Source organism: Panthera pardus, unplaced genomic scaffold (genome assembly GCF_024362965.1).
Source record: "Panthera pardus isolate Hobbes unplaced genomic scaffold, ASM2436296v1 HiC_scaffold_3, whole genome shotgun sequence".
NCBI classification, from domain to species: Eukaryota; Metazoa; Chordata; class Mammalia; order Carnivora; family Felidae; genus Panthera; species Panthera pardus.
In genome coordinates this window covers 14,502,423-14,528,058 of record NW_026526876.1, presented here as the reverse complement: position 1 = coordinate 14,528,058, position 25,636 = coordinate 14,502,423, and the positions used below count along the sequence as shown (strand labels likewise).

General features: G+C 62.0%; 1 protein-coding gene across 4 annotated transcripts in view; it reads left to right on the top strand.

Moving 5' to 3' along the window:
* Positions 1-15,478, top strand: part of RPTOR (regulatory associated protein of MTOR complex 1) — a 330,740-nt gene extending 315,262 nt beyond the window's left edge. For all 4 annotated transcript variants that reach the window (XM_019465972.2, XM_019465973.2, XM_019465976.2 and 1 more), the window contains 6 exons: positions 8,616-8,722; positions 10,047-10,174; positions 11,523-11,609; positions 12,428-12,544; positions 12,862-12,991; positions 13,691-15,478. In XM_019465972.2, the coding sequence (XP_019321517.2) occupies positions 8,616-8,722; positions 10,047-10,174; positions 11,523-11,609; positions 12,428-12,544; positions 12,862-12,991; positions 13,691-13,759 (638 nt within the window). In that variant the 3' untranslated portion in view covers positions 13,760-15,478. The remainder of the gene's footprint in view (positions 1-8,615; positions 8,723-10,046; positions 10,175-11,522; positions 11,610-12,427; positions 12,545-12,861; positions 12,992-13,690) is intronic.
* The last annotated feature ends 10,158 nt before the right edge of the window (positions 15,479-25,636 follow it).

Sequence of the window (25,636 nt, the reverse complement as noted above, 5' to 3'; positions counted from 1 at the left end):
GTGTCCGCTCCCACACGGCCCCGTCTGTGTCCGGTTGTCGTGTGGCCGTTCTCTTCACGGCCGGTCATCCGTGTGGCTCCTCTCCCCTCTGTGAGAGCGCCCGTCCTGGGGAGTTGCTTCCCAGGGAGGTGACGTCGTGAGGGAGGGGCCGCCCAGCGTCAGCTCCAGGGCCGACGTCTCCTTGTGGACTGCTTTAAAACGTCGCTGAGTTTTAATTATCTGAGGAATAAAACAGTCATCCGTATCACCCCCCACCCCCCACCACCGCCAAGGCCCAACACGGCCACTTGTGTGTCACCGGGCCTCTCGCTTCTGCCTCAGTGTTCCCAGATTAGAGCAAAAGCTTGTCTCCCGCCCGCAGCCACCCGGGAGCTCCCGGGGGAGAGACCCCAGGGAGAGAAGGGAGAGAAGGAATGGGGACGCCAAGAGCCACTCTTGTGCACCCGTGGCACCCCCAGCAGCGCCAGGCAGGGCCCTTCAGAGTTCTGGCTGTGGCCCTCAGGGGCCGTCCAGGCAGGGGCCCGAACCCCTCTCCCCGGCTCTCAAAGCTGTGTGCCCACCCCGTGTGGTTCTCCCGCTGGCCCTGCAAGCTGTCTGTTCAGGAGGAGGTGTGCCGGCCCGCCGTGTCCGTCCGCCCCGGAGCGGGTGGGCGAGGCCCGTCCTCTGAGCACGCGTGCACGTGGGGCACAGGAGGGGCCCTTGTCCGCAGGCCCAGGAGACTTGGTGTGACCAGGTGGCTGGAGAGCTGCTGGCCGGGAAGTCCCTCACGCAGCTGTCCGCATCTGGAATCCCGCGGCCAGGTCACCGTCTGGTTCCTCAGTCTGTGGCTAAGGATGGAAAGTCTTGTGAGATACGCGCAGGGTCAGCGCGCCATCAGCTTCACGGCACCTCTGGCTCACGCGTGCACACACGTGTGCACATGTTCTGGCGTGGAGTCGGGGACGGGCTCTCCCGTGCTCCCCGCGGCCCCATCCCTGTCCTACCGACAGCACCTTCCCCACACCGGGAGCCCTCCTGGCCCGGCCACGGTGGACGTCACGGCGGCGCTTACGGGCACTCAGGCACTTGGAGGTTCCAATAGCTCGTCGGTCCGGCTTCACGGTGTGCCTCAGCTCCTTCCGATTCTCCACCTCGAGAGAGACTTTTTTGGGGGCCAGAAACCCTGGCAATTGTGTTTTCCCACTTGTCAGGTCACGTTTTGGTTGAGGTCAGCCCTTTTTCTCTGGACCGGGGCACGCTTGGCCTTGGCCACTCCCACCTGTCACCCTTCCTGCTTCTTTCTACTTGAGTGTTCTTCCAAACCTTTTGGATGGTTTGGCTCTGTTCACTGCTCTGGCTGGCCAACTAACCCTCACTCCAAACCCATCATCCTCGCCTCCTGGGAGGTCTGGCCCGAAAGGCCCCAGTCTATCTTGACTGCCAAAGCAGGCAGGTGAGTGCCTTCACTCTTGCCTGTGACCGCCCTGGCTGGGGGGCGGGCGCCTGGCCCCTGTGGTCCGCGTGGTGGCATTTGTTGTCTGGCCCGTGGCGCTCTTTGGGGCCAGCAGAGGGCTAGGGCTAGGGCTTGTCCGTCCTGTCCACACATCCTCTCCCGAACAAAAGAACACCAGCCAGCGAGCACTCAGAGGTCATGGGTTGAGTCAGGTAGCTGCATAAGGCTCTGGGACCAAATCTTAAGGAAAGCCGTTGAGAGGAATCTCCCTCGGATCCGAGGCCTCATGGTTTCACCTCCTGGGCCCCCTGACCCCGAAGGCAGGGACTCCATCCTGTGGGCTTTATTTAAGGACGTTTCATGAGAGCAGAGAAGTCGTTCCAGATCAAGATTGGTTTTTCCACCTAAACTTTTGAAAAGTAATCATTTCCAGAATTTAATACAAGTTTGTTATAGCATCTATTTCCATCTGAAAAATCCACATATAAGTTTAATGGTTACCAAAACACCCACACGCAGCTGCCCTTGGATACACAACTGTAAAACTGGGTTAGCAAACATAAAATGTGTGACGCTCTAAACGAGTCATTTTTCTCTCTTAATTTGACCGTTTGGGAACCTTGTGAGGAGACGGGGCCTCGGGAGTCTGGGCAGCGCAGATTCCAGACCCGTGATTTACAGAGTCAGGCGGAAAGGAGCCTGCCTCCCAGCCTGTGCCCGGAAGCCCTTTGCAAGGTCTGGTGCCGTCCTCCGCGGGAGGACAGACGAGGCGGTGGGTCTGGGGCCGCTGGGGGCTGAGGCGCTAAGAACAAGAAGTCCCTTCAGATCTAACGGACTTACAGTTCAGTGTTCTGTGAAGAGCTGTTTTGGTAACACGTTCCCTGCGTGTAAGATCCGGAAAGGAAAAACCGGAGCAGGAGACAGGCTTCTGCTCTTTGGGAAAGAGTACTCGAGCTTCTCAGGGAAACGGCAGGGTCACTTTCTCTGAAAGCCTCAGGACCGCCTTCCACGGCTGGGGGCTGGGGGCAGACGAGGGGCCGGACGGCACCTGGTCTGGTCGCTTCCAGCTGCTTCGTTGTCATTCGGGGTCGGTGCCGCGGGACGGAGCCCGGGACAGGACAGGGCCCAGGCTTGTCTGTACCTCGGCAGCCCCAGAGAGCCAAGAACACGCCGTCCAGCCTGGCGTGTGTGAACGCTGACGCCAGCCCTGGGCCTTTGGTTCCCTCTTAACATTCATCCACTGGGAGCAGCCAGGAAGCAAGCAGGACGAGGACCACGAAAGCCAGGACGGTGATGGCAGAGCAGCCTCGCGCCGGCCGCTTCCGGAGCTGCTGGCCAGCCTGCGCTCGGCGTGTGCGGGAACGGGCACTGATGCAGGCCCCTGTTCCTCCAGAAACCACAGGCGGATCTAGAATCTGGAAGGGCAGCCCCCTCGGTGCAGGAGGCAGACGTGAGGGGGCCGGTGACAGCCCCACTGTGCGTGAGGCTGTGCGGGCTGGAGGGTGCATCGGCCTGGAGGCCCCCCGCTCCCTTCTCAGACAGGGTGGCTTGCCAGCCTGACCGATGGGGAACATGTCCCCATCTTCTCCCACCCCTAGAGCAGCTCTCACGTGGTCTTGGCCCATTTTCCAGATCGGAAACATAAGTTTAGGTGAAATAATTTGCTCCTGAGCAGCGTTTTCTGAGCCCAGTTTTCTGCTGCCCGACCCACGTCTCTGAACCCGGCGATGTCTAAGAGGTGCTCGTGGGGCCATAGAGGGGGCCTGACCCCAGAAGGGGGCTCTGCACCTGTGTCCCACGGGGAGAGTGGGGACCCCCTTGCCACAGGGCTGTGCTTCTCGCCTGTGCCCGGAGGACTGGCCCCTTGCCCTGGGGGCTCCGCACGCCTATCCTTTTGGGTTTTGTTTTCGTTTTTCGTGCAAAACCCACCACAGAGGTCTCTCTGGCTGTGCATGCTGACGCACCTGCTTTGTCCCGGCCTTGAGAGAAGCCTTGAGGGCCCCAGAGCCCTCGCGCAGCTGCCGGTCCTGGGCTGGGCTCCCCCCTCAACCCGCACGGGTGAGGCGTCCTGTCGCTCCACACGGTGGCCAGGTGCCCTCTCCCGGGCTGCTCCCACTTCTCTGGGACCGGAGTCTGCCACGCCTGGAGTCCAGGTCCCTGCCTGGCCAGTGCTCAGGAAGCGTCCTTGGGGCAAGCTGGATGTGCAGCAAGAGGCTTGGCCGTTTTCCGTGTCTCAGAGGCCAATTTCGATGACACTGTGTCTGTTTAAAAGAGAGGAAATAACTGAGTTGTCAGATAAGCCTTTTTCTGTTTCCCTGGTGTCCATCAGGGTCAGCCTGGCAGCGCAGAAAGAACCAGACCGTAATACAGGGTGGGCCTCACTGGGGGTCCTTACTCTGCCTCTCTTCCCTCGTTTGCTCTGTAAAAGTTACCAAACCAACCTGAGCTTAGGTCCTTCACCACAGCCAGGACGGTGGAAAGATGTGCCCCCTGCAGGCTGGCCGAGGTCCCCGGGCACCCGCGTACAAGGCACCCTGTGCAACTGTCCCGTCGTTACCCTCTCCGGCGCCTCTGGAGCAGGACTGCCCGGTGCCTGGTTTTCAGGTCAGGAAACCCGCGTTGAGGAGGGGCGATGGCTTTCTCGGCAGTGGGAGCTCCGCATCCAGGGCTGTCCCTCTGTGAAATGCGTCTCAGGGTCACAGGTTCAGAGAATATGACTGTTACCACCTTCCAGGCACTTGTACATCCTACCCGAGGTCAGATTCGTCTGCACACGCAAGGATCTGCCTGCCGGACGCGGTGCCCGGCGCTCGGGAAAACCCCGCCGTCTGCAGCACGCGCACGGGTTTCTAGTCTGCCGGCTGCCCCACGCGCTCCCAGCTAGTTTCAACCGGAACTTGCTTGGCCTTCACAGAGGCTAGAGTTGAACAGGAACCAGAGCTCACGAGATCCACATCCTCTCCTCGCGGTGAGAGCCCTCGGGGGGCCGAGTGGACGCCCCGCCCGGAGCCGCCGGGCCGGACGGAAACGCGAGGCCCATGGTGTCGGCACCCAGGCGACTGTATCCGAGGGCGTCTTCGGAGAGGCAGCTGAGTCAGAGCAAGATCTTCAGACTCGTGGGGTCCACCGGGAAGAACGCGCCCGGGAAGCAAGCTGCCCGCTGCCCCCTCACTCGAGCCCGGGCCTGCGTCCAGAACGACACAGAGCAAGCCCGTTTCTCTCTCCCCGTGCAGGGAGCTGCGACTCTGGCCTCCAGTCCTTGGGTTCGCCCACCCCACCCCAGACCCTCTCCGCCTGTCCACGTGGCCCCAGATCATGGTGCTGAGGCACGGGCACCATGTTTCAGATGCCATCTGGCCTACGCGCTCATTACACTGCTTCTCAGTGCCCGGCGGGGCTGGCACAGAGCGCCGGGTGGACGGCCAAGGACGTCTGCAAGCACAGGCAGTGTGCTCTCTGTCACAGCAGCGGCCACCCCGCGGGTCCACGGATCAGGGAGCCCGTGAGCCTCCGCGGCTGTGACATGGCCAGATGCGTGTCCCCTGTCAGGAGGGAAACCTAGTAATCAGACTCTCTAAGCTCTGTCATTGGTAGAGGCCGGGAGCTGGGCTTTCAGGTGGGCACAGAGGCGGCGGGGCACCAACCCAGCTCGTGCTCCCCCCGCCCCTCCCCGAAGGCCACGGCCTACCGGCTAAAGGCCCAGGGCTTGTGGTCCGACCGCTGCGCTTTTGGACGTGTGAATTTGCATATTCTTTAAAAAGCCTTACGGAGTCTATACAAAGCAAGTTACTTTTCATTTTCCAAATTTTACAAAGAATACTTCTTATAGCTGGAGCCGTTGCAGAAAACCCGGGGCCTATGTCGACCTGGGGGCCTGAGTGTAGGTGTGCACGGGGCCAGTTCTGGGTGCCCTCAGGTGCGGACTCCCCAGGAGGGGCGGTCACACACACCTGTGCTGGCTGACGTCACCCCTACATCACCTCCCGCTCCGGCCATGCAACAAAGGGTTCTGGGGGCGTGTGGGCTCGTACACATGGCTCAGTGTTACCGCCGATCAAACCAGGGGAAGTCGTTGTCCTCAGAAATGTGCATGGCCTCCAAAATCCACTTCCTGAAGCCCTAATCCCCAACATGATGGGATGAGAAGGGGGCCTTTGGGAGTGATCATGGCTTGATGAGGTCACGGTGGTTGGGCCATGATGGGGTCAGTGCTCTTGTAAGAAGAGACACCCCATCTTTCTCCTTGCCACATGGGGACATGCGAGAATGTTGCTGTCTGCCAGCCAGACCCGACCCTGCCCGCGCCCTGACCTCAGACGTCCAGCCTCCAGGACTTGGAGAAATCAATGTCTTGTTCAAGCCACTTGGTCCGTGGATTTTGTCCTGGAATGGCCCAGGCACGGCCAGGAGTGCAGATGATCCTTGTGTCATGAGAAGAAAATGTGCCTGTCAGTGCGGTGTGATGCCCAGTGGGTCTCGTCCAAAGAATAGTGCCCCCCCCAGGGTGGTCCCTCCCCAGGGCAGTGCCCTCCAGAAGTTGGTCCCTTCTGAGGGTTGAGGGTTCTCCCTTCCAAGGGTGATCCCTTCTGGGGGATGGCCCCTTCCGAGGATGGTCCCCAGACCGACTGCCCTGTCGTTGGCACTGACAGCTCGTCACTGAGGCGCGACGCGGCTGTCCATCAGTGTGGCAGTGTCCCTCCCATGTGGGGACGGCGGCAGCCAGGGGCCCCCATGCCAGTGAGCTCAGAATCACACGAAGGGAGTGGGCGTCAAATTGGCCTGGGTCAGAAGAGCCGCTGCTGGGAGAACCCGTCACGTGGCCTCCCCCGGCCGGCCCTCCTGCCCCATCTGCGTGTCTCCCACTGAAAGGCTGCGTCCACGTCGTGTGATTGCTGGGTCTGCCAGCTCGTCGGTCCCAGGGACGTGCAGAGGCTTGCTGCGTGAAGGCATGTCGTTGTCTATTGGACGAAGACAGGCAGAGCTTCCCTCCTGTGACCCATTTGTGCCCGTCCAACCTCTCCACTCTCACACCACACCTGACTGTCCAGCCGCATTTAGACGTGGGTCTTCAGGGCCGTGAACCAGCTTCCTTTTGAGTCCTGTTTCGTCCATCTCCCTCCGTGCGAAGTTATCTGCTGCCCGGCCGTCCCTCCCTGTTGTGCACGGCCATCCGACCTTCATCACGTGAGGCTGGCGTCTCCACTGGATGAGGACATCCGGTCCCCATTATGTGAGGGACTCCAGAGAGAAGGCCCACAGGTGGACAGGGTCCGTTTCCCTCCCTACCCTGGCCCGTGGCGGGAACGGTTCCTGGGACACTGGTGAGGCAGGCCACGTCGGTCGGCCACCATTGGCCCTCCCAGGGCCGCCTGGGAGTCCCAGTGGGTGCTGGCCCACAGCCCCTCTCAGGGCCTCTGAACTGGTTCCTGAATGGTTAGAGCCGAGTTTGAGTAATGATGCATGTGGACCAGCCCCGGCAGGAGGGCCCAGGGGCCCTGCCTCCGCGTACAGACAGGTGACCGTCTGGTCAAGGAGAGCAAAAGCTGGAGCCGGGTAGGGGTGTCCCGCTTGCCTTTTCTTTTTTTCTTCTTTTTCTTTCCTTTTCTAAAATTATTATTTAGATGAAATTCACATAACAGAAAATTAACCATTTTGAAGTGTTCGATTCTGTGGCATTTAGTGCAGTCATGATGTGCAACCACCATCCATCTAGTTCCAGAACATTCTCACCCCCCCAGAAGGAAACTCCGTGCCCACAAGTTCCATCTCTCCATGCAGATTCTTTCACAAGCCCATGGCACTTACAAGATTTCCACAGCTGAGCCACATTGTCTGTGGTCATAAGTCTGTCCGAGGTCTGGGCCCGGCTCCCCCTCCCAGCACTGCTGGGGGGGGTGGGTACCTGGTGGGGAGCCCTGTGCGCACACAGCAGGGTTGGGGTTTGAAAGGGTCATCGGGGCCTGGCGGGAGGTCCGCCACCCTAAACAGACGCAGCGGAAAGGAAGGAGGAGTTAGGTCGTCCAGCCTGAGAGCGGGGAGAACGGGGCTCCCGGGGGAGGAAGGGGCCACAGCGCCACAGAAAGGAGTTTGACAAACGTGACGTCAGACTCCCGTGTGACCAAAAGAACACAAAGTTACCTCGTAAGTGACAGAACAAGACACTGGCGTCACGATACGTGTCATCACAGCACACGCGGTCCAGCGAGGAGGAATGCCGCCAACACCAGCGACCGCGGGATGTGGGGCAACCTCGGTGTCCACGGACGCTGCAGATGTGGCCATGGCTGGGGGCAGTGAACCCCAGGACGGGAGCCGCACCCCTGCCTGGGTGCCACCCTCCCGAGCACACAGGGGTGCGGAAGACGTCGTCGCTCGAGCCGTGGTCTCCAGAATCGGGGAAGAGCGAAACAAACCGTTAAATGAGTTAACCAGACCCCTACATACAGGGTGGGATAAGTCCTCTACAGAGAACATTACAGGAAAGCGAGGTCGCTAGGAAACATACCCCTTGTGAAGTTGGTGGCGTTGATGGAAGCTGTCCTAGTTCGTGGACAGGTGCACCTGGGTGGGGGTCGCACGGAGCCCGGCTCGGGGAGATGCCCTCGACCTGGGACGGTTCAGCATCAGAGTGGGCGAGTGAGGCTCGCACTGTGTCTAAAATCTTATTTATGCTTCTTTTTATACTCTCTCATCTACTCTTCTTTTCAAAAGGGCGAAACGGCAGAGAGCCTCAACCACTAGATCTGGGGGGTGGGTCAGGGATTTCTGTCGTGTTCTCTTCTGTATGTTTAAAATGTAACCTTGTTTTAACTGGGGTCCCCCCCGTGACGTTTAGGTGCCAACTTGAGGAACACTGCAGTCCCAGCGTGGGCCTCACACGCGGCCCGGTCTGCTCGACCCCAAGAAGCTGCGTCCGTGAGCTTTGACGGGGTCGAGAGAAGCGCCTCCGCGCCCGCTCTGAAGCTTTGGGACAGCTTAGACAAACGGTCCTCGGACTGCGCTGTCCCTCAGGCAGATGCCTGGGCCCAGCGGGGATCTGGAGAGGGCTCCCAACTGCTGCCCGACCCAGACTCGGGGCCTGGAGTTCTCGTGGGGTCGGGGACCCGGCCGTGGCTGTCCTTGGTGCCAGGTGGCCGCCTGGGACAGGCTCCCGCGGTGACACCGGAACATTCTGTCTCTCCAGGAGCCGGGATGGTGGTAGACTGGGAGCAGGAGACTGGCCTCCTCATGAGCTCGGGGGACGTGCGGATCGTCCGAATCTGGGACACGGACCGCGAGATGAAAGTGCAGGTGACCACAGCCCCCCGCCCCGCCCCCCAGCCCCGCCCCGCCCCCCCAGACAGGCCCTCCTCACAGAGGGGCGGGAACGGGGGGTCCCAGCTCCCAGCGGGGAGGCAGTGCGGCCCGCCTCCAAGCCTTCAGAGGCTAATTGCCTCTTGATGCACGTCCACTGTGACACCCTGACCCTGCCTGGCAGCGTGATTAAGCCTCTGCTGGTCCTAATTACTTCCAAATATTATCTTACCCATGCAAATTAGGGAATATCAGAAAGCAGCAGGGGGAAAGCATTTTAAATTGGAACGATGAATTATTCGACTGTGTGCTTCTTAAGGCATCTTTTATTTCCCGTTTTAATCAACAGAGCGAGTAGTGAATTGGTTTTGACCGAGACATCCTGGCGGAGAGGCCAGGGGGCAAAGGGCCGCAAACAGCTCGGGACCACTGATACTTTGGGCAGCGGTGCCGGCTGTGGCTTGAGGCCCAGAGCTCTGTCCTCCCGGCCTCCCTGGCCCGGCCCTGGGCCTCCCGCCAAGCCCTCGGAGGGCGGGCTAGGGACAGAGAGCCGCCGTGAGGCCCTGCCACGTCATCGGTCCCTGCCAGGGGGCCACCCGGTAGAGATGACCTCTGTCTGTCCGGTGCCCGGGTCCTGCGATGGCACAGTTGGCTTTTGTCACACTTACTTCCCGGGGCCCCTGCGGCCCTCCTGTTGCAGCGTGGACCCCCTCACCGCCCCCCCCCCCATGCTCACAACCCTTACTCAGGAGTCTGTGCCCCCAGAACACGTCTTCAGCTCAGCCACCTGGGTGTGTCTCGTCCGGTGTCTTGTTGCCTTGGATCAGATTCCAGTCCCGTACGTGTCGGATTTCCTTCCCGTGTGCCCACTGGCAGCAGGCCTCCAACAACGGGAGAGCACTTTCCCTCTTGTGCGGCCTTTTGTCTCCCGCTCTTTCCTGCCGAGCATTCGTCACCCCCTGGCCTTTTCTAGCATTTACAGCTGCCGGGAGGAGAGGCGAGGAGGCAGAGCTCCCGGGGCCCTTTCCCGAACTAATTCGGAGGATCCCTTTCTACCAAAACGTGCTTCCGCTCTAGGAAAGAGGGAGACACTCGAAAGCTTGGCCCCGAGAGCCGTTCCCGGAGATGTGTGCGGCTGGGGACCGGCTCTCGGGTGGGTGTGGGCCTGACTCAGCCCGAGTCCCCCACCAGTCCCTCGGGCTCCGTGGGCCTTCGCTGGCTTCCCCGCTGGAGGAGGCGGCGGGGGCCCCTGACTCCGGGAGGACATGGCGCGCCGGGCTGCCGCAGGTGGGCTCACCGCGGTCCCTGTGCTTGGCTCCAGGACATCCCCACGGGCGCTGACAGCTGCGTGACAAGCCTGTCCTGCGACTCCCACCGCTCCCTCATCGTGGCTGGCCTCGGCGACGGCTCCATCCGCGTTTACGACCGGAGGATGGCGCTCAGTGAATGGTAATCCGGCCCCCACCCCCGCCCCCCTCACCAGCACCCCCAGACGATGTGGGCACACTGCCACCGCCCTTCTGGGCCCAGAACGAGCCCCCCAACCCCAAGCCCACAGGGCCACATTCCGATGGCACGTGGAGTAGGAAATCAGCGGGGAGGGGGCCTGGCAAGGCCCTGTCCTCCGTGAGCTCGGTTTCCCTCCTGCGTGAGGTGCGTGGCCAGGGAGACTGTCAGGGAGCGTCCACAAGGGCACCGTGCAGCACTGAGCCACCTGCGTGGTCGTGACTGCCCCAGGGACCGCCACTCAGTCCCAGGCCGAGGGCCGGGTCAGGCCGGGCTGGTGGGCAGGAGCTGAGGTACAGGTGGCAGTCACTCGCCCGAGCCCCACGGCTGGCAAACGGCAACACAGTCTCCTGGGGACCCCCGGCACAATGTGCTTATTCACACCCACCCTGCCCCCAAAACCTGGGCCAGCCTCCAGGGGTGACGGAGTGGCGGCAGGTGGGCAGGTGCGTGGCCGCGGGGCCAGGGGAGCCCCGTGAGACCAGCCACCAGGCGGGCCGTTTGCCGCAGAGGCGGGTACTGGGGCGAGCCGGGCCACGTCAGGCGGGGCCTCCCAGCACAGACCCGAGGCTCAGCGGCACCTCTGCAGAGGGTCCCCCGGAGAACGGGCACCACTGCAGGAAGCAGCCATCGTGGCGGGGGGCGGGGGGGGGGGGGGGCCGGCCGAAGTGACCACCCCGAACCCACTAACTGTGCGCTTTCGAAGGGGGCACGTGAGTCACACCTCCGTCAGGCCGTCGTGTTAAACAGCTACCGGGCAGGCACTAAACTGGCAAATTGGCCCCAAAAGAGCCGAGGGTCGTGGAGTGGCCCTGCCGCCGAGGCCGGTGACCCGGGGCTGTCCGCGCACCACACCTGTGACCTGGGGCTCGCTGTGAGCCCTGTGCGTCCTGCCCACCAGGGCTGTGTTTCAGTAGCTTCTCAGTTGGGGTCCTCATTCCCGACCCCCAGAGTCTCGGGGTGGCCAGTGCTCAGCGTGGTGCCCTGTCCGGGGAGCTCCGGGGCAGCCGTGCCGTGGTCCCGGCGGGGGGGGCCCGACCGCGTCCCGACATCACGGTGAATGGTGGGTGCGGGCGACTGACCCCGGCGCACGGCAGATCCTGACAGCCGTGAATAAACCCGCGGTTTCTCTCTGCTCAAAATGAAGTCGCGCCCTTGGCTTCTCAGCTCCCGCTCCTGTCCCGCAGCGGGCAGTGAACGGGCACCGCTGCCCCCCTCCCCACCCCCGCCGGCAGCCCCCTCCCCGGCCTAGGCGGCCGCCCGGGCTCTGACCCCATCGTCCTCCCTCCAGCCGCGTCATGACGTACCGGGAGCACACGGCCTGGGTGGTGAAGGCCTACCTCCAGAAGCACCCCGAGGGCCACATCATGAGCGTGAGGTAATGAGCAGGGAATGTTTATGAGACGTTCTGCTGTGCAAACATTGTTTTCTCCTCCGTTTAAAATATGTCCACGGTGTTTAAACAGCCGGGAAAGGATGGCATGTGAGGGCAGTGATTAACCTCCACTCCGGGACTGGCCAGAAAGGTCAGGGGCAGCGGGAGGGCAGGGACACCCGGGTCCTCCCACTGGCAGCGGGAGGCCTGCTCGCTGGAGGCTTGCGGGGTGTGCGAGGGAGAGGGGCGGGCACCTGCCAGCCCTTGGCTGCGGGATATCCGCGTCGAGTCATCGGCTACCCATAAATCCGTTTCTGCTGCCCGCTAAATCCTGTACTGAGAGCAGCGAATATTTATGTGCCTGTTAAGGGACAACAAAATGTAATTTACTGCTACAAAGACACCGTTTCTTCAAAGAGATGCCGTTTCCCTTGTTTGTAATATAAAAACAGAACATCGCTCTTAGACCGACGCCCACCGGAGACCAAGGGCAGGAAAGGCGGCCTCCAGGGGTGACGTGCGGCCTCCCGGCCTCCCCCCCTCCCCGTCCTGTAACCGCATCCCTGGCTGCAGAGAATCTAATCTCCGGGACTAGAAATGAAACCAATAACTCACATCCTCCCCCGTGTCTTCACTTACTGCTACTTCCTGCCTTCGAGGCAGGGCCCTTTGTGGCCGCGGAGAGGAGTCTGGGGGCGGGGGGGGGGGGGGGGTGCTTGGCGCCAGTCCTGGTTGTGAAGGCCGGTGGGGCGGGGTGGGCGTGTGCTCTGCCTCGGGGGCTGGCCCGCCCCGGCCTCACCGGAGTGACCCTTTGCCAACAGTGTCAACGGAGACGTGCGCTTCTTCGACCCTCGGATGCCGGAGTCTGTGAACGTCCTTCAGATTGTGAAGGGGCTCACGGCCCTCGACATCCACCCCCAGGCAAACCTGATCGCCTGGTAGGTGCCAAGCTAAGAGAAGATGAGGGCCCTTTCCCGCCCAGACCATCTCAGAGCACCCAAAGTCAGCCTCGGGCCTCCGTGTAAACAGCAGGCGCTATGCCCCCTCTTGCCTGGGAAGGAGAGCACGCCGGAGCCACATAATTGTGGGGCCCTTCGTGCCTGGGTGATGGCGGGCAGGTCAGCCCCGTGTCTGGGACGGGGCCGATGTAGGAAGAGAGAGGGCCACCTCCCCACCTGCACCGAGCCCCGCCTCTGCCTCGCCTCTGGGCCACCACCCCAGCCGGAAGGCTAACGCCAGACCCTCTTGTGTGCAGCGGCTCCATGAACCAGTTCACGGCCATCTACAGCGGGAACGGGGAGCTCATCAACAACATCAAATACTACGACGGGTTTATGGGCCAGCGCGTCGGGGCCATCAGCTGCCTGGCCTTCCACCCGCACTGGGTCTGTATCTGCACACAGGGCCGGGGGCGCCGTGGGAGGGGTCGGGGGACGCAGGGACACAGGGCAATACGGAGGGTCCTGCAGGAATAGCAGGGGGGCATGGGGACTGGAGGCTACACGGGAGGGACGGGGGAACTCGGGACAGGCAGGTGGGGCTACAGCCTGGCCCTGCCCCACAATCAGCCCGCAGGGCGCCCCAGGCCTCCCCCTCCCCGTGTCTGAGAATGGCACGAAACCAGATCTTCTTGGGTCCTAGGGTCTTGGGGCGTCGTGGCCCCCAAACTGCCTCCAGAAGCAGCACCGGGTTCCCCCATCAAGCAGGGAATTGTGGGCTACACGCACAGGAGACCGCCCTGCCCTTCCCATCACCTTTGGCCCCTGCACTGACACCAGCCCTGGAGAAACCTTGCAGTGAGGGGGGGCCGGGGCACCCCGCCCAGCCTGTGCTTCTCAGGGAGGAGCAGCCCAGATCTGTGACGCACGCCTATCCCTTACGATCGTTCCCCTAGTCTGTGGTTTCTGCCAGCAGCCCTCATGAGGTGCGGGGCTCTGGTCCTTGGAACCGTCCCCGCGGGGAGCCGTGGGGAGCCCGAGAGTCCCTGCTTCGGGTTGCGGGGCCCATGCTGAGAGCCGCGGTGGGGTGGGGGCGAAGAAGGCCCATGGCGCCCGCCCGCTCACCTGCCCTGCTCTCCTCCACAGCCTCACCTGGCCGTGGGCAGCAACGACTACTACATCTCCGTGTACTCGGTGGAGAAGCGGGCCAGATAGCGGGCGCCCCTCCTGCCAGGCCTCCATGTACATAGTGGACCCGCCGCGCCACCCTCCACACTGGTCCTGACCTGCTGCCGAGGGCTCCAGGAGGCCCCTCACTGTCTGTCTGTGCGTCTGTGGTCGCTGTCACGCCCAGGAGCCCAGGGAAGGGGGCTCTGGTAGAGTCCTGCCGTGTGACAGCCCGGGGACAGCCGCAAACGTCCCAGCACCCTTCCTGTCCTGTTTTGCTTCTGAGGTTTTTAAAGGGAAACACACTCGTTCTACTTGGCAAGGGACCCGAGCACTGGCTCCACGAAAGCTCCAAGACAGAAGCCGTTCCCCAGGGCTCAGCCACCCTGGCGGACGGGGCAGCGCTGGGGCTCACTTAGGTCTCTGGGTTGCCGCCTGGCCATGAGCCAGCCTGGGCCGCATTCCCCTGGCTGCAAGCTAGCCGGCCCGTTTTCTGCACACGCGCTCCTGGGGGGTTTCCAAGCGGGCTGGGAGAGGCGGGAGATTCAAGAGACAGAGCCCACACGCACAGAAGGAGACAGCCCAAGCCTCCTGCCAACCGCCAGTCCTTGCCCACGGGGGCCCTTCGTAGCCAGACCGTAGGAGGGCCGGCGCTGCCCCTCCCCCACACAGCCCACCTTCCCTGCACAAGCCCCAATCACCACAGACCCGCTAGCAGGAGGGGCCTGTGGCTTTCGACATGTGTGGCCAGTCCTTGGCGATTTGGCCACCACCCTTAGGCCACAGGGCCTGCCTCTCTCAAGTGCTGCTGTTCCCCAGGCAGGTGCAGTGACAGCCGCTCAGGCCTGTGGCCTCCCCATACGGGTGTACATGCATGTGCAGGGCCCGTGGTCTCCACACTGGAACCAACACAGAGTACGCACTTGTGTGGCCCCGCGGCCTCCTCGCCTGGTGCATCACATGCCTGCACGTGGGCTGAGGCAGCCGGGGCCCCAGTGCCTGTGGGTGAACCGTGGACCGTCTTTGCCGCCACTTGCTGGTGCGACCGAAGTTCACGTCTAGCAGTGAGTAAAGCAGAAAAGTTGCTTGGTGATTGCGTTAGCACGTGGCAGGGCATCTGCGCATGTCCGCACACAGGTGTGCGCCTGTGTCTGCCCGTATCCGGGCACAACCTCGGAGCCACGGGGACGGTTTAGCCCCAAGAAGGACAACAGAGAACGTGCTAAGCGATTACAAACAGCGCTTGTAAAACAAAACCACAATGATGATATTCTGAAAAGCATTTTTTCCATTTTTCCTTGGGAATCAAGATTATTCAGATAGAGCAGTGAGCTGGCTTAACTAATTCTGCCAATAAGAGGCCATAACGGGAATGTGCATCCCAGCGGTGACGAAGTTTAGGTGCCCTACCCAGGGGCGCCTTCCGGGGACGGCGCTGCCCGGGCTCTGCGGCCGCGGGATGCCGGTGTGCCCCGGGAGCCGGCTCCGGGACAGGGTCCGCGCCCGGCAGCTGACGCCCCGGGTGGATGTGGTGCAGGGGACTGCACGCCGCCGGGCGGGGCCTCCTGTGCCCCCTCTCGGAACCGCCGCGCCGCGGCCCGCTGGGCCATCCCGGGTCTGAAGCGAAAATCCAATCATGGAGTTAACCGGGGCTCCACGGAGCACGCCCTGAAAGTTCGTTTATCTCTATTTATTTTACCAAATGAGAATTGCGGAGTGAAAGAGCAAACGACAACTGTTCATGACAATAAACAAGTGCAGAGGTGACCGCTGCGGCCTTGTGGCTTGTGGGGGGGGCGGGGCTGGGGCCGGCCGTCTGGGGCCTGGGGGCGGGGTCTGCGGGGGTGGGGCGGGCTGTCTCGGGAGGGGGCGGGGCCTGTGGGGTTGGGGCGGGCTGTCTCGGGAGGGGGCGGGGCCTGGGGCGGGGGTGGGGTCTGCGCGGTGGGGCGGGGCCTCTCCCCCTTGGTTCGGCCCCGCCGGTGCCTCAGCTCCTCTCAGAGCGGCCCCCGCGAGTGGGCTCCCGCCTGCGCGCGGGAAGAGCCACTCTGCTCGGAGGGGGACGAGCCCAGGCCCACAGGGGCCCCCGCTGCCCCTTCCTGCCGCCGTGGTTAAACGACACAACTCGCCGCCCTGCGGCCGGAGGCGGACACAGTTTGTCCTTCCCCGGGCCTGGGCCTGCGCCCCCCCCCCCGCGATGGCACGGCCCACCACGTGGGGGCCTGGATCCTGGGGGCGGGTGTCCCTGAAGAAGCGAGTCAGCAGGGCCACAGAGCGAGTGGGAGCAAGTGGTTCCCGACACTCAATCTACCTCACACCTCACGGGTCTGGCCTCCTGGACACCAATTAGGGACAGGCTCTTGTCACCCCCTGGGGACAGCAAGTGGGGGCCCAAGAATTAAGTAACTCACCAAAGCCACGCCCATTGGGTGGGGGCAGGAACTGAGGAAGGACCCAACTCAGGCATCCTGACCCCAAGGCCTCTTGACCTTCACTCCACCAAGGGGGCGGGGCTGCGTGGGGCTGGGGTGCATCTAAGGTCCTAGTGAGCTTCGCGCACCAGCCCCAAAAGGGGGAACGATGGGGACGATGGATGCGCGGGGTGCAGCGAGGGACGTGCCTGTGCGCTCACGTCAGCCCCGCGGCCGGCAGAGCCACCAGCCCTGCTGCGGCCCGCACGGACAAGGGGCCACGTGACTCCCGAGGCGCAAGATCACCATCACTGCCCGCTGAGGGTCTTCCTGGAGAAGTCACCGCCCGCTAAGCACTGGTTGGTTCTGCCGAGGTGAGGGGCTCCGGGGGGTTCTGTGTGGGTCCTTGTTCTGGAAGGAACGTCCGCACCATAGCAGCGCAGGGGCCCCGGCACCAGCGAAGGCAGGAGTGGGCTCAGGAGGCTCTGGGCAGGGTCCTCGGGGCAGCCGAGGTGGCCTGCCGCAAGGGGCACATGGGAAAGGAAGGCGCCAGGTCTTGGAAACAGTACTGTGGGTCCCCAGATTGGTGACACCCCTGTGCTGGCCCCCTGTGGCTGCTGCAGCAGACCACCACCCCTGTGCCGCCGGAAGCGCAAGCACTACTCGGGTCTGGGGGGGCCCAGGCGCCTCCCGGGGCTAAAACCAAGGGGTGAGCAAGGCTCCTTCCGGAGGAGCCTGGGGACGTTCCATTTTCCCGCCTTTCCCAGCTTCCGGGATCTGCCTGGGTCCCTGGCTCGAGAAACTTCTTGTGTCACATGGCTCTGACGCTGACCCTGTCCCCTCTTCCACTTTTAAGGGCCCTGGGTGACAGTCTCCCCAGGTCACGGGCGACTGCTGCCCGGCCTCACCGCGATCTGCAACATCCCTTTGGCCGCCATGGCCTGGAGTCACGACTCCCAGAGTAGGACACGGACATCCTTAAGGGGCTTTGATCTGCTGACCACTCCCTCTTTCTACAAGACTCGGGGCAAAGACCCCCCACCAGGCAGAGCCCCCCGAAATACAGGGGGTCCTCAGCCAAGGTGGCCGCTGGGATGGGAAGGGAGACGTCTGTCCTGCTCTCGGTGGGGGGAAGGGGTGGAAAGGTGCATTGAGCCCCGAGCCTGCCCCCAGGACCCCCAGGAGTGGCTGCGCCCCTCTGTACCGGCTGGCGGAGGCTGGACCCAGAGCGCAGCGCCTGCTCGCCAGCCTGCCGCAGGTGGGGAGGGCAGCCGTCACCATGGAAACCCGGGGGTCTGAGCAATGCAGTTCCTGAACCAACCGGGTGACGTTTGTTTTAAACAAGAAGGATACCCAGCCTTCCTGCGCCTGTGCTTCCGCAGGGAAAGTAATATTTTCCTATCAACATCAGTATTTCCGTCTCCGGGACTTGAGTGCAAACCGAGTGCCCATAAAAATGAAAGATGGACGCGCGGGGTGGGAGATGGCCATGGGGGGGGGGGGGGGGCGGGGGGGAGGGGGAGAGAGGTGCGCCAGGACCCTACAGGTGACTCGCCCCCCAGGCCCAGTCCCGCAGCACCCTCGAGCCCGGGAGAGGGGACAAGAGCTTCCTGGGGGAGTGACATCTCGTGAGGTCGTCCTGCTGGGCCAGGCTCTGCTCCAGGGTCACCTGGAGCCACCACGCGGGGCAGCTATGGGCCCTAAGGTCTGTCCTGGGTCAGGAGTTTTCTGCGCAGGGCCATCTGAGGAGCCTCCCCGAGGCTGTGCTCACCTCGGTGCTGACTATGCACACGGGCGAGCAGGAGGTGCAAAGGCATGGGCTCGCCCGCTGTCGCGCCTGGCTGCCACGTGTCCCTGTGGGGCCACGACATGCGTGCATACATGTGCGTGCAGGTCTGCCTGCCCGTGCGTGCGTGCGTGCGTGCGTGCATCCCCACGTGCCTCGGCGATTCCAGTCTCGCGATGACAGGCCCTGCAGGAAGCGTGTGGGAAGAGCTGGTCTGGGGGATTCATTACAGGCCCGGGCTGGCGACGGCCCGTCCGGTGGGCCGTCCACAGCGAGCAGGGGGACCGCCCCCCACCGAGCCATCAGCCCCTTCTCCTGAAGGGGGGGCAGACCCCTCGCTAGCCCTGCCCCGCCAGGCAGGTGGCCCGGCTCCAGGGGTTAGGACAGAGCTGTGAAGAGACTTTAAATTACTGCCTGTTGTCCGTCCCTGAGCTGATCTGTTTCCGGGGCCTGGGGCATTCTATCACCGTCCGCAGCAGCAGCAGCAACAGCAAGGAGAGAAAAAGCCCCTTGGAAATCAATTCCAGCCCCTTTGGCAGGGCTGGGCCTTCACCCGCTGGTGAGGGGTGGGCTTTGTGTCTCCAAGACATGCCCTGCGGTCCCCACCCACCTCTCCAGCCAGAACACCCTGGGGAAGGGCTGCCCCTGAGACACTCCCCCCACCAAGCCCCAGTCTAGGCAGGGGCTTCCCAGAGTAGCCCCCCACCCGTGGTGGGAAGGGGCTGGGGGTGTGACACGGAAGGGCCAGGCCCAGAGCTTGTCCCCAGCACCGTGCTGTGACCCTGCCATCAAGACAGACACCCTGGGGGCCTTTCCCCTCACTGGAGGGCCCAGACCAGGTCCTTCCAGCCACCCGGAGGCCCAGCCATGCCCAGGCCCCCTGGTCCCTGAGACCTCAGCCCTGCCCCCTCCCCCCCCCCCCCCCAGGGAGGGGAGGGGGGTTAGAAGGCAGAGGCCAGCAACAACTACACCTGAAGGCAGAGCAGAACCCATGTGGATTCGTTTTTCCTTTTTGCCATTTCCCAGCACTTTTTTGGGCTGAGGGAGGAGCAAATGACACAGCAACTAAGGAGCAGCCGGGAAAGGAGTGAAAAAGCCAACCCAGCAGCGTCCAGAACAGAAGCCCTGGAACAAATTTGACCAAGGAGATAGAAGGCTCACACGCCGAGGACCACAGCACATCGCTGGAGGCAGAGGTGACCGAAACAGAGTCGCTCTGCACCCAAGGGTACGAAGGCCCCGCGTGGGGAGGCGGCAACACCAACACCACCACCCCCCCGCGGCGATCTGGATTCGGGGCGATCCCTATCAAAGTCCCAGTCGCCTTTTTGCCGAACCGGGAAGACCAACCCTCAAATGCGCGTAGAATCGCGAGGGGCCCCAAAGAGCCAGGACGATAATGAAAAATGACAAGGTAGAGGATCGGTATTCCCTTTTCAAAACTCACCGCAAAGCTCCAGCGATCCAAACTGCGGGCCTCCAGACCACGGGACGGAGAGCCCGGAAGTGAACTCGAACATCTACGGCAACTGCCTTTCAACAGGGCGACAGAACCACTTCGTGGGGAAAACGGTCTTTCGACAAATGGCGCGGAGACGGCTGGCCGTCCACGTGCCAAGCAGTGAAGGTGGGCTCCTGCCTCACACCACGACCCAAAACCTGCCAGATGAGTCAATGGCATAAACGTAAGAACTGAAACCGTAAGACTCCTTAGGGAATAACATAGGGCGGCAGGTTTGGGGGTTTGACACCAGAGGCACATGCAGCAAAAGAAAAAGGTACCTGGACATCATAAAAATGACAGTTTGTGGGACACCTGGGTGGCTCAGTCTGACTTTGGCTCAGGTCGCGATCCCACAGTCCGTGAGTTCAAGCCCCGCATCAGGCTCTATACTGACAGCTCAGAGCCTGGAGGCTGCTTGAGATTCCGTGTCTCCCTCTCTCTCTTCCCCTCCCCCATTCTCTCTGTCTCTCTCAAAAATAAATAAACGTTTTAAAATATTATTTTTTTTTAATTTTTTTTTAACGTTTATTTATTTTTGAGACAGAGAGAGACAGAGCATGAACGGGGGAGGGTCAGAGAGAGGGAGACACAGAATCCGAAACAGGATCCAGGCTCTGAGCCGTCAGCACAGAGCCCGACGTGGGGCTCGAACTCACGGACCACGAGATCGTGACCTGAGCCGAAGTCGGCCGCTTAACCGACTGAGCCACCCAGGCGCCCCACGTTTTAAAATTTTAATAAATAAATGAAACAACAAAGTTTGTGCATCAAAGACATTACCAGGTATGTTAAAAAAGAGAACCTACAGAAAAAGTTTCTGGAGAAAATGTTTGCAGATCACATATACCTGATAAGGGTTTAATATCCAGAACACGTAAAAAAGGTCTCACAACTCAACAGCTGAAAGACAGACAACCTGATTCAAAAATGGGCAAAGACCTTGAATAGGCATTCTCCCAAAGGAGGTACACGGATGGCCAGCAAGCACACAGAGCGATGCTCAGCGTCGTTAATGTTAGGAAAATACAAATCAAAACCACAGTGAGATACCACCCCACACCCCCTGGACCAGCCAGAACCAGAAACACAGGATGCAGCTAGTGCTGTCCGGGATGTGGAGAGAGCGGAGCCCCAGTCCACGGCCAGAGGGACACAAAACTGTGCGGCTGCTCTGGAAAAACCCGGTGCTTCTCAGGAACCTGGAGTTACTGTGTCACTCGGGGATTCTACTCCCAGATATACACCCCAGAGAAACGAAAACATGTGTCCACGTAGGCACGTGTTCTGGGCAGTGCTACTCACCACAGCCGAAAGGTAGAATCAACCCAGAGGTTTGAACAGATAAACAAAAGCGGTGTCTCCACACAATGAAATTGTACTCGGCTCTGAAAAGGAAGTGCTCACACAGGCTGCCCAGTGGATGGACGTGGAAAGCTTGCCGAGTGAAAGAGGGCAGATGCAGAAGGCCATGTAGTGCAGAATTCCTCTTTTTTTTAATGTTTATTTATTTATTTTGACAGAGCACACACACGCGAGTGGGGAGGAGGCACCGAGAGAGGGAGAGAGAGTGAATCCCAAGCGGGCTCCATGCTGTCAGCACAGAGTCCAACGCACGGCTCGATCCCTTGAGATCGTGACCTGAGCCGAAATCAAGTTGGACGCTTAACCCACTGAGCCCCCCCCGGTGCCCCTGGAATTCGTCTTTTATAAAATATCCAGAATCTGCAAATCCACAGAAACAGATCAGCAGTTACCAGGGGCTGGGGGAGGGGGACTGGGCAGTGCCTACTGAATGGGTGTGGAGTGCTTTTCTGGGGTGGGGAGAATGTTCTAGAACTACATAGAGGTAGTGGTTGCACAACATTGTGAATGCACTAAATCGTTCATTTTTCTTTTATTTATTTTGAGAGAGACAGAGCACGTGTGAGGGAGGGGCATAGAGAGAGGGGGAGAGGGAGAACCCCGGGCAGGCGGTGAGCCATCAGTGCGCAGTGCCCCACGTGTGGCTCACACCCACAAAAATGTGAGATCACAACCTGAGCCGACATCAAGAGTTAGATGCTTATGGGGCACCTGAGTGGCTCAGTCCGTTAAGTGTGTGACTTCGGCTCAGGTCATGATCTCAAGGTTCATGAATTTAAGCCCCGTGTTGGGCTCTGTGCTGACAACTCAGAGCCTGGAGCCTGCTTTGGATTCTGTGTCTCCCTCTCTCTCTGCCCCTCCCCTGTTCATGCTCTCTCTCTCTCTCTCTCAAAAATAAACATCAAAAAAAAAAAAAAAAAAACCCGTCAGATGCTCAACCAACTGAGCCACCCAAGCGCCCCTGAATTGTTCACTTTAAAAGATGAACTGTGTGCTATGTGAATTTCACCGCAATAAACAACAAGACAAAATAAATGACAAGACAAAGTGGTGGGAGAAAACGTGGCTCGAGAGCGGGGCTTTGGGTTGACCCAGGTTTGAATCAGGGCTTTGCTTGCAGGAAATGGAAACTCTGCTAAGACCACGCGGATCAAGAGGGAGGGCCGGGCTGCGGGGGCGTGGCAGGGCCAGTAAGGCCAGGACTCTGGGGACACGAAGGGCCCGGAGGCATCTCGGAGGAGGACCTGCCCAGACCGGGCAGCCCCAGGGCCCTGCCGCTGTAGAGGCTCGAAGCCCACGGCCCCGGCACCAGGCCCTCGGGTCACTGGCTCGAGAGGAAGATCCACATGGTGATCGGGCAGCCCTGCGGGGAGCCCTCCCGCCGACATCAGAGACCAGCTTGGGAGGGGGTCCCAAGAGCCCTGGCGGGCAGCTGAGCGGCTTCTGAGCGCTGGGTTGAGGGGCAGGTCGTTACAGTTGCGTCCCTTATCCACCGCTGCGGGACAAAGGGGTCCAAGTCAGCAGCCTACAGCAAGCCCACCGCTATCCCGGTGTCTGAGCATCAGGGGCTGAGCCGCCGCGGGGGGTTCCGGCTCGGCTCCGGGCTTCCTACAGGAGGTTGCTGTCGAGCCGCCGGCCAGCACAGAGGCCCCCGTGTCCTACAGGACCCAGTGTCAGAAGTGCCGGGCATCCCCTGGTCCCCCGGAGCAGCGCAGGCACCGCGTGGGAGGGGACCACCCAAGGGCCCTTCCGGAGCCGGTTTGCCCTGCAGGCCCCTTCTCTGCTTTCCACTCGCAGTCCCCCTTCCTGGGCCCGAGACCCGGTGCAGCAGGACCGGGGCGGATCGGCACCCCCCGGGGCACCCCACCTGCTCACGCGTGCTCCCCTGTCTGCTCCCCATGCCCGTTCAGGCCGCCATCACTCCCCCGGCGGCCACTACAGCAGCATAGGCCCCTCCCGTCCCTTGTCCCACTGGGGCTGGGGGCTCAAAGCCCCACTCCACCTCAGGCAGGTGACAAGCCCCTCGGTGCCTGTCCCCCGTGTCCCCCTCACAGGGAGCGGTGTAGACGGCTGTGTGTCTGCGGTGATTACTGCCATCCACCCAGCTGCTGGCCCGTGATGCCCCCTGTCTCGTGACCACCACCCCCCTCCACCTGTGCTCACCAGGACGGCCCCTTATGGTCTCCGGGGCCACTTCCCACCATGCTCTCCCCCTGGGTTAACAATCCAGGTTAGATCAGCCCCTCCCCAGTCAGGGCCAGGAGCCTCCGACTCGTGACCAGCAGAAAACCAGAATCAGACAAGCCAGGGGCCCTGTCCCCGTTCCCACACTGCCCACCCCCCGCACCGTCCCCCCTGTCTGGGGGGACGCCACCTCCTCCAGGAAGGCTTTCCTGACCATCAACCGGAAGTTCTCCAGCCCCATCAAGAACACCATGCCATCCTGCCACCCCATGCCATATGCAAACCCGTGTCAGCAGCCAGAGCAGGGCCTGCCTGCACCTGGTAGCCGCTAAATGAGTAGACAGATGGATACATGGATGAATGAATGAGTTCGTGAATGGGTGATAAATGAACGAATGAATGAATGCACGCATGCATGCACCAATGAGCAAATGGGCACATGAGTGATGAACGGACAGGCGGGTGACACCCGCCAGCTCGGCAGACCCAGGGCAGAGTCCCGGTCCAGCCTCCACCTACAGAGGGCTTCTCAGACCCACCTGCCTACAAGGACCCCCAGGGACCACTGACTGCTGGGTGCCAGGTGCCGGGGTGTGCAGTGCCGGGACACTGCGTGTGGTGACACCAGGGTGCAGGTGCCTGGTGCAGGGCGGGGGCGCGCGGGGGGGTGGTCTCTCCTGGCAGCCGGCCGTGTCCAGGTCTTGATGTTGCCTCGCGGCCACCAGGCTGTCCTGCAGCGCCACCGCGTGGCCACCGCGGGGCTCACAGCTGCCCGCCTGCCGCCGGACCCGGCGTCCCGCGGGAGGCTCCCAGGAAGAAGGTGGACACCCCTGCGGCCCCGCGCGGCCTCTCCCCGCGTCTATTCCGTTCTCAAGCCCTCTAAAAGACGTGTCTCAACACTTGACCCCTCTGCGGCCGGGTGTCTCCTCTCCCTCAAGGGCCTCTGCTGGGCCTCCCCCCTGCAGCCCCTCCTGGGGCTCTGCTGGGCCTCCCCCCTGCAGCCCCTCCTGGGCCTCCTCTGGGCCTCCCCCCTGCAGCCCCCCTTCCTGGGCCTCCCCCGGGCCTGCCCCCTGCAGTCCCTCCTGGGCCTGCCTCCCCGCTGCAGTCCCGACCTCTCCGAGCTGCCTCCCTTCCCCAGCCCTCCCAAGGATGCCCGCCCCGGGGTCTCCCGCAGGCTCACCCCCAACCCCGGGCTGCCCAGAGCCACCAGAGTCCACCGTAATGTCCACGCAGTGGGTCAAGCCAACACCCTCACCTGTATCTTCAACACCATTCCCTGGACTCACACCCAATCCCTGGGAATTTGCCCAGATTCTTTCGACTTCTTCCAGAATGTTCCTTGGCTCCTCTCACATTCTCTTCTATTTCTGTCACTGCCTCCTTAGTCTGACCCCCAAGGACTCCTGACCAGGACCCCTGAAAACTCTTGACACGCGTATGGCCCCGGGTCAGAGCTGCACCTACCCCCAACTCGGCCTCCACCGGGGTGTCCCGGCCGGGTCGGGCTTCGGCATGACCCACAGCTCCCACACAGGCTCTGCCGGGGGCAGCAGGTGTCCTGGGGCCAGGAGAAGACATTCCCTCTGCTCAGTGCACGTGGACAGACGCGTCCGCCTCCCGGGGCCCCACCCTCCCCTCTGCAGATTGGCTCAGCCACGGCAGGGCATCCAGGCCCAGCCAATCAGCCTCCCCGGCCCAGGGAGAGAAGCCAATCAGAGCGCTTGTCGGGGAGCAGGTTCCGGAGGACCCGGACCAGGTGCGCAGAGGGGTCGGCCTCAGTCCCCGCGTCTCCCCACGCTAGCCCCACGCGGCGGGCCGCCCCTCAGCCCCAGCTGGCTCAAGTTCAGCTTATGTCACCTGCACCGGAAGGCCTGGGGTCACTCCATGGGGCCGCCAGCGACCCTGTGGATGGTGGTTCGCCACGAAAACCACGTTTTCACACTGGCGTCCCCTGGGTCTGCGCGTCGTGGAACGGCCACCCCAAATGCCACCTCCCCGTTGGAACCTTGCCCGGAAGCCACATAGGGATTCCGGGCTGCTTTCCACCCATGGGAGTATTCCCCCCACCCCACCCCCACCCCCCCGCCCCCCGTCTGTGTAGTCGCCCTCTGGCAGCGGCAGGCCCACCACGGGGCTTCAGCAGGTGAAGTTCACGGGTGCACTCGCCCGGGGCTGGAGGCAGCGGTCACTGACGCCAGGCGCTTCCGGCAAACTGCGGAGTCGCTGTGCCCCGGAGATCCAGTGATCGGACCCCACCTCATCCCTGCAACCCCTCAGTGGTTCAGAAGCACGAATCTCTGTGCCACATACCTTCAGCCTGAGATGCCCAGACAGGTGCCCGAGCGAAGGTGAGCGATGCGTCGGTTTGTATCAGTCATTCCAGGGAAGACCCTCGAAGGCAGGAACCCAGAACGTGTGGTAGGAAGTGATAAGCTCCTTAGTGCACCATGGGTTGAACTGTGACCCCCCCCCAAATTCATAGATTGCATTCCTACCCCCCAGTACCTGTGAATGCGATCTAATTGGGAAATAGGGTCTTTACAGAGGTAACGAAGACACAGTGAAGTCATTGGAGCGGGCCCTAACCCAGTACGACTCGTACCCTATGAAAAGGGAAAATCTGGACACGGACACGCGCGCAGCAAGGCCGCGTGCCCACGGAGGCAGGGACCCTGGTGATG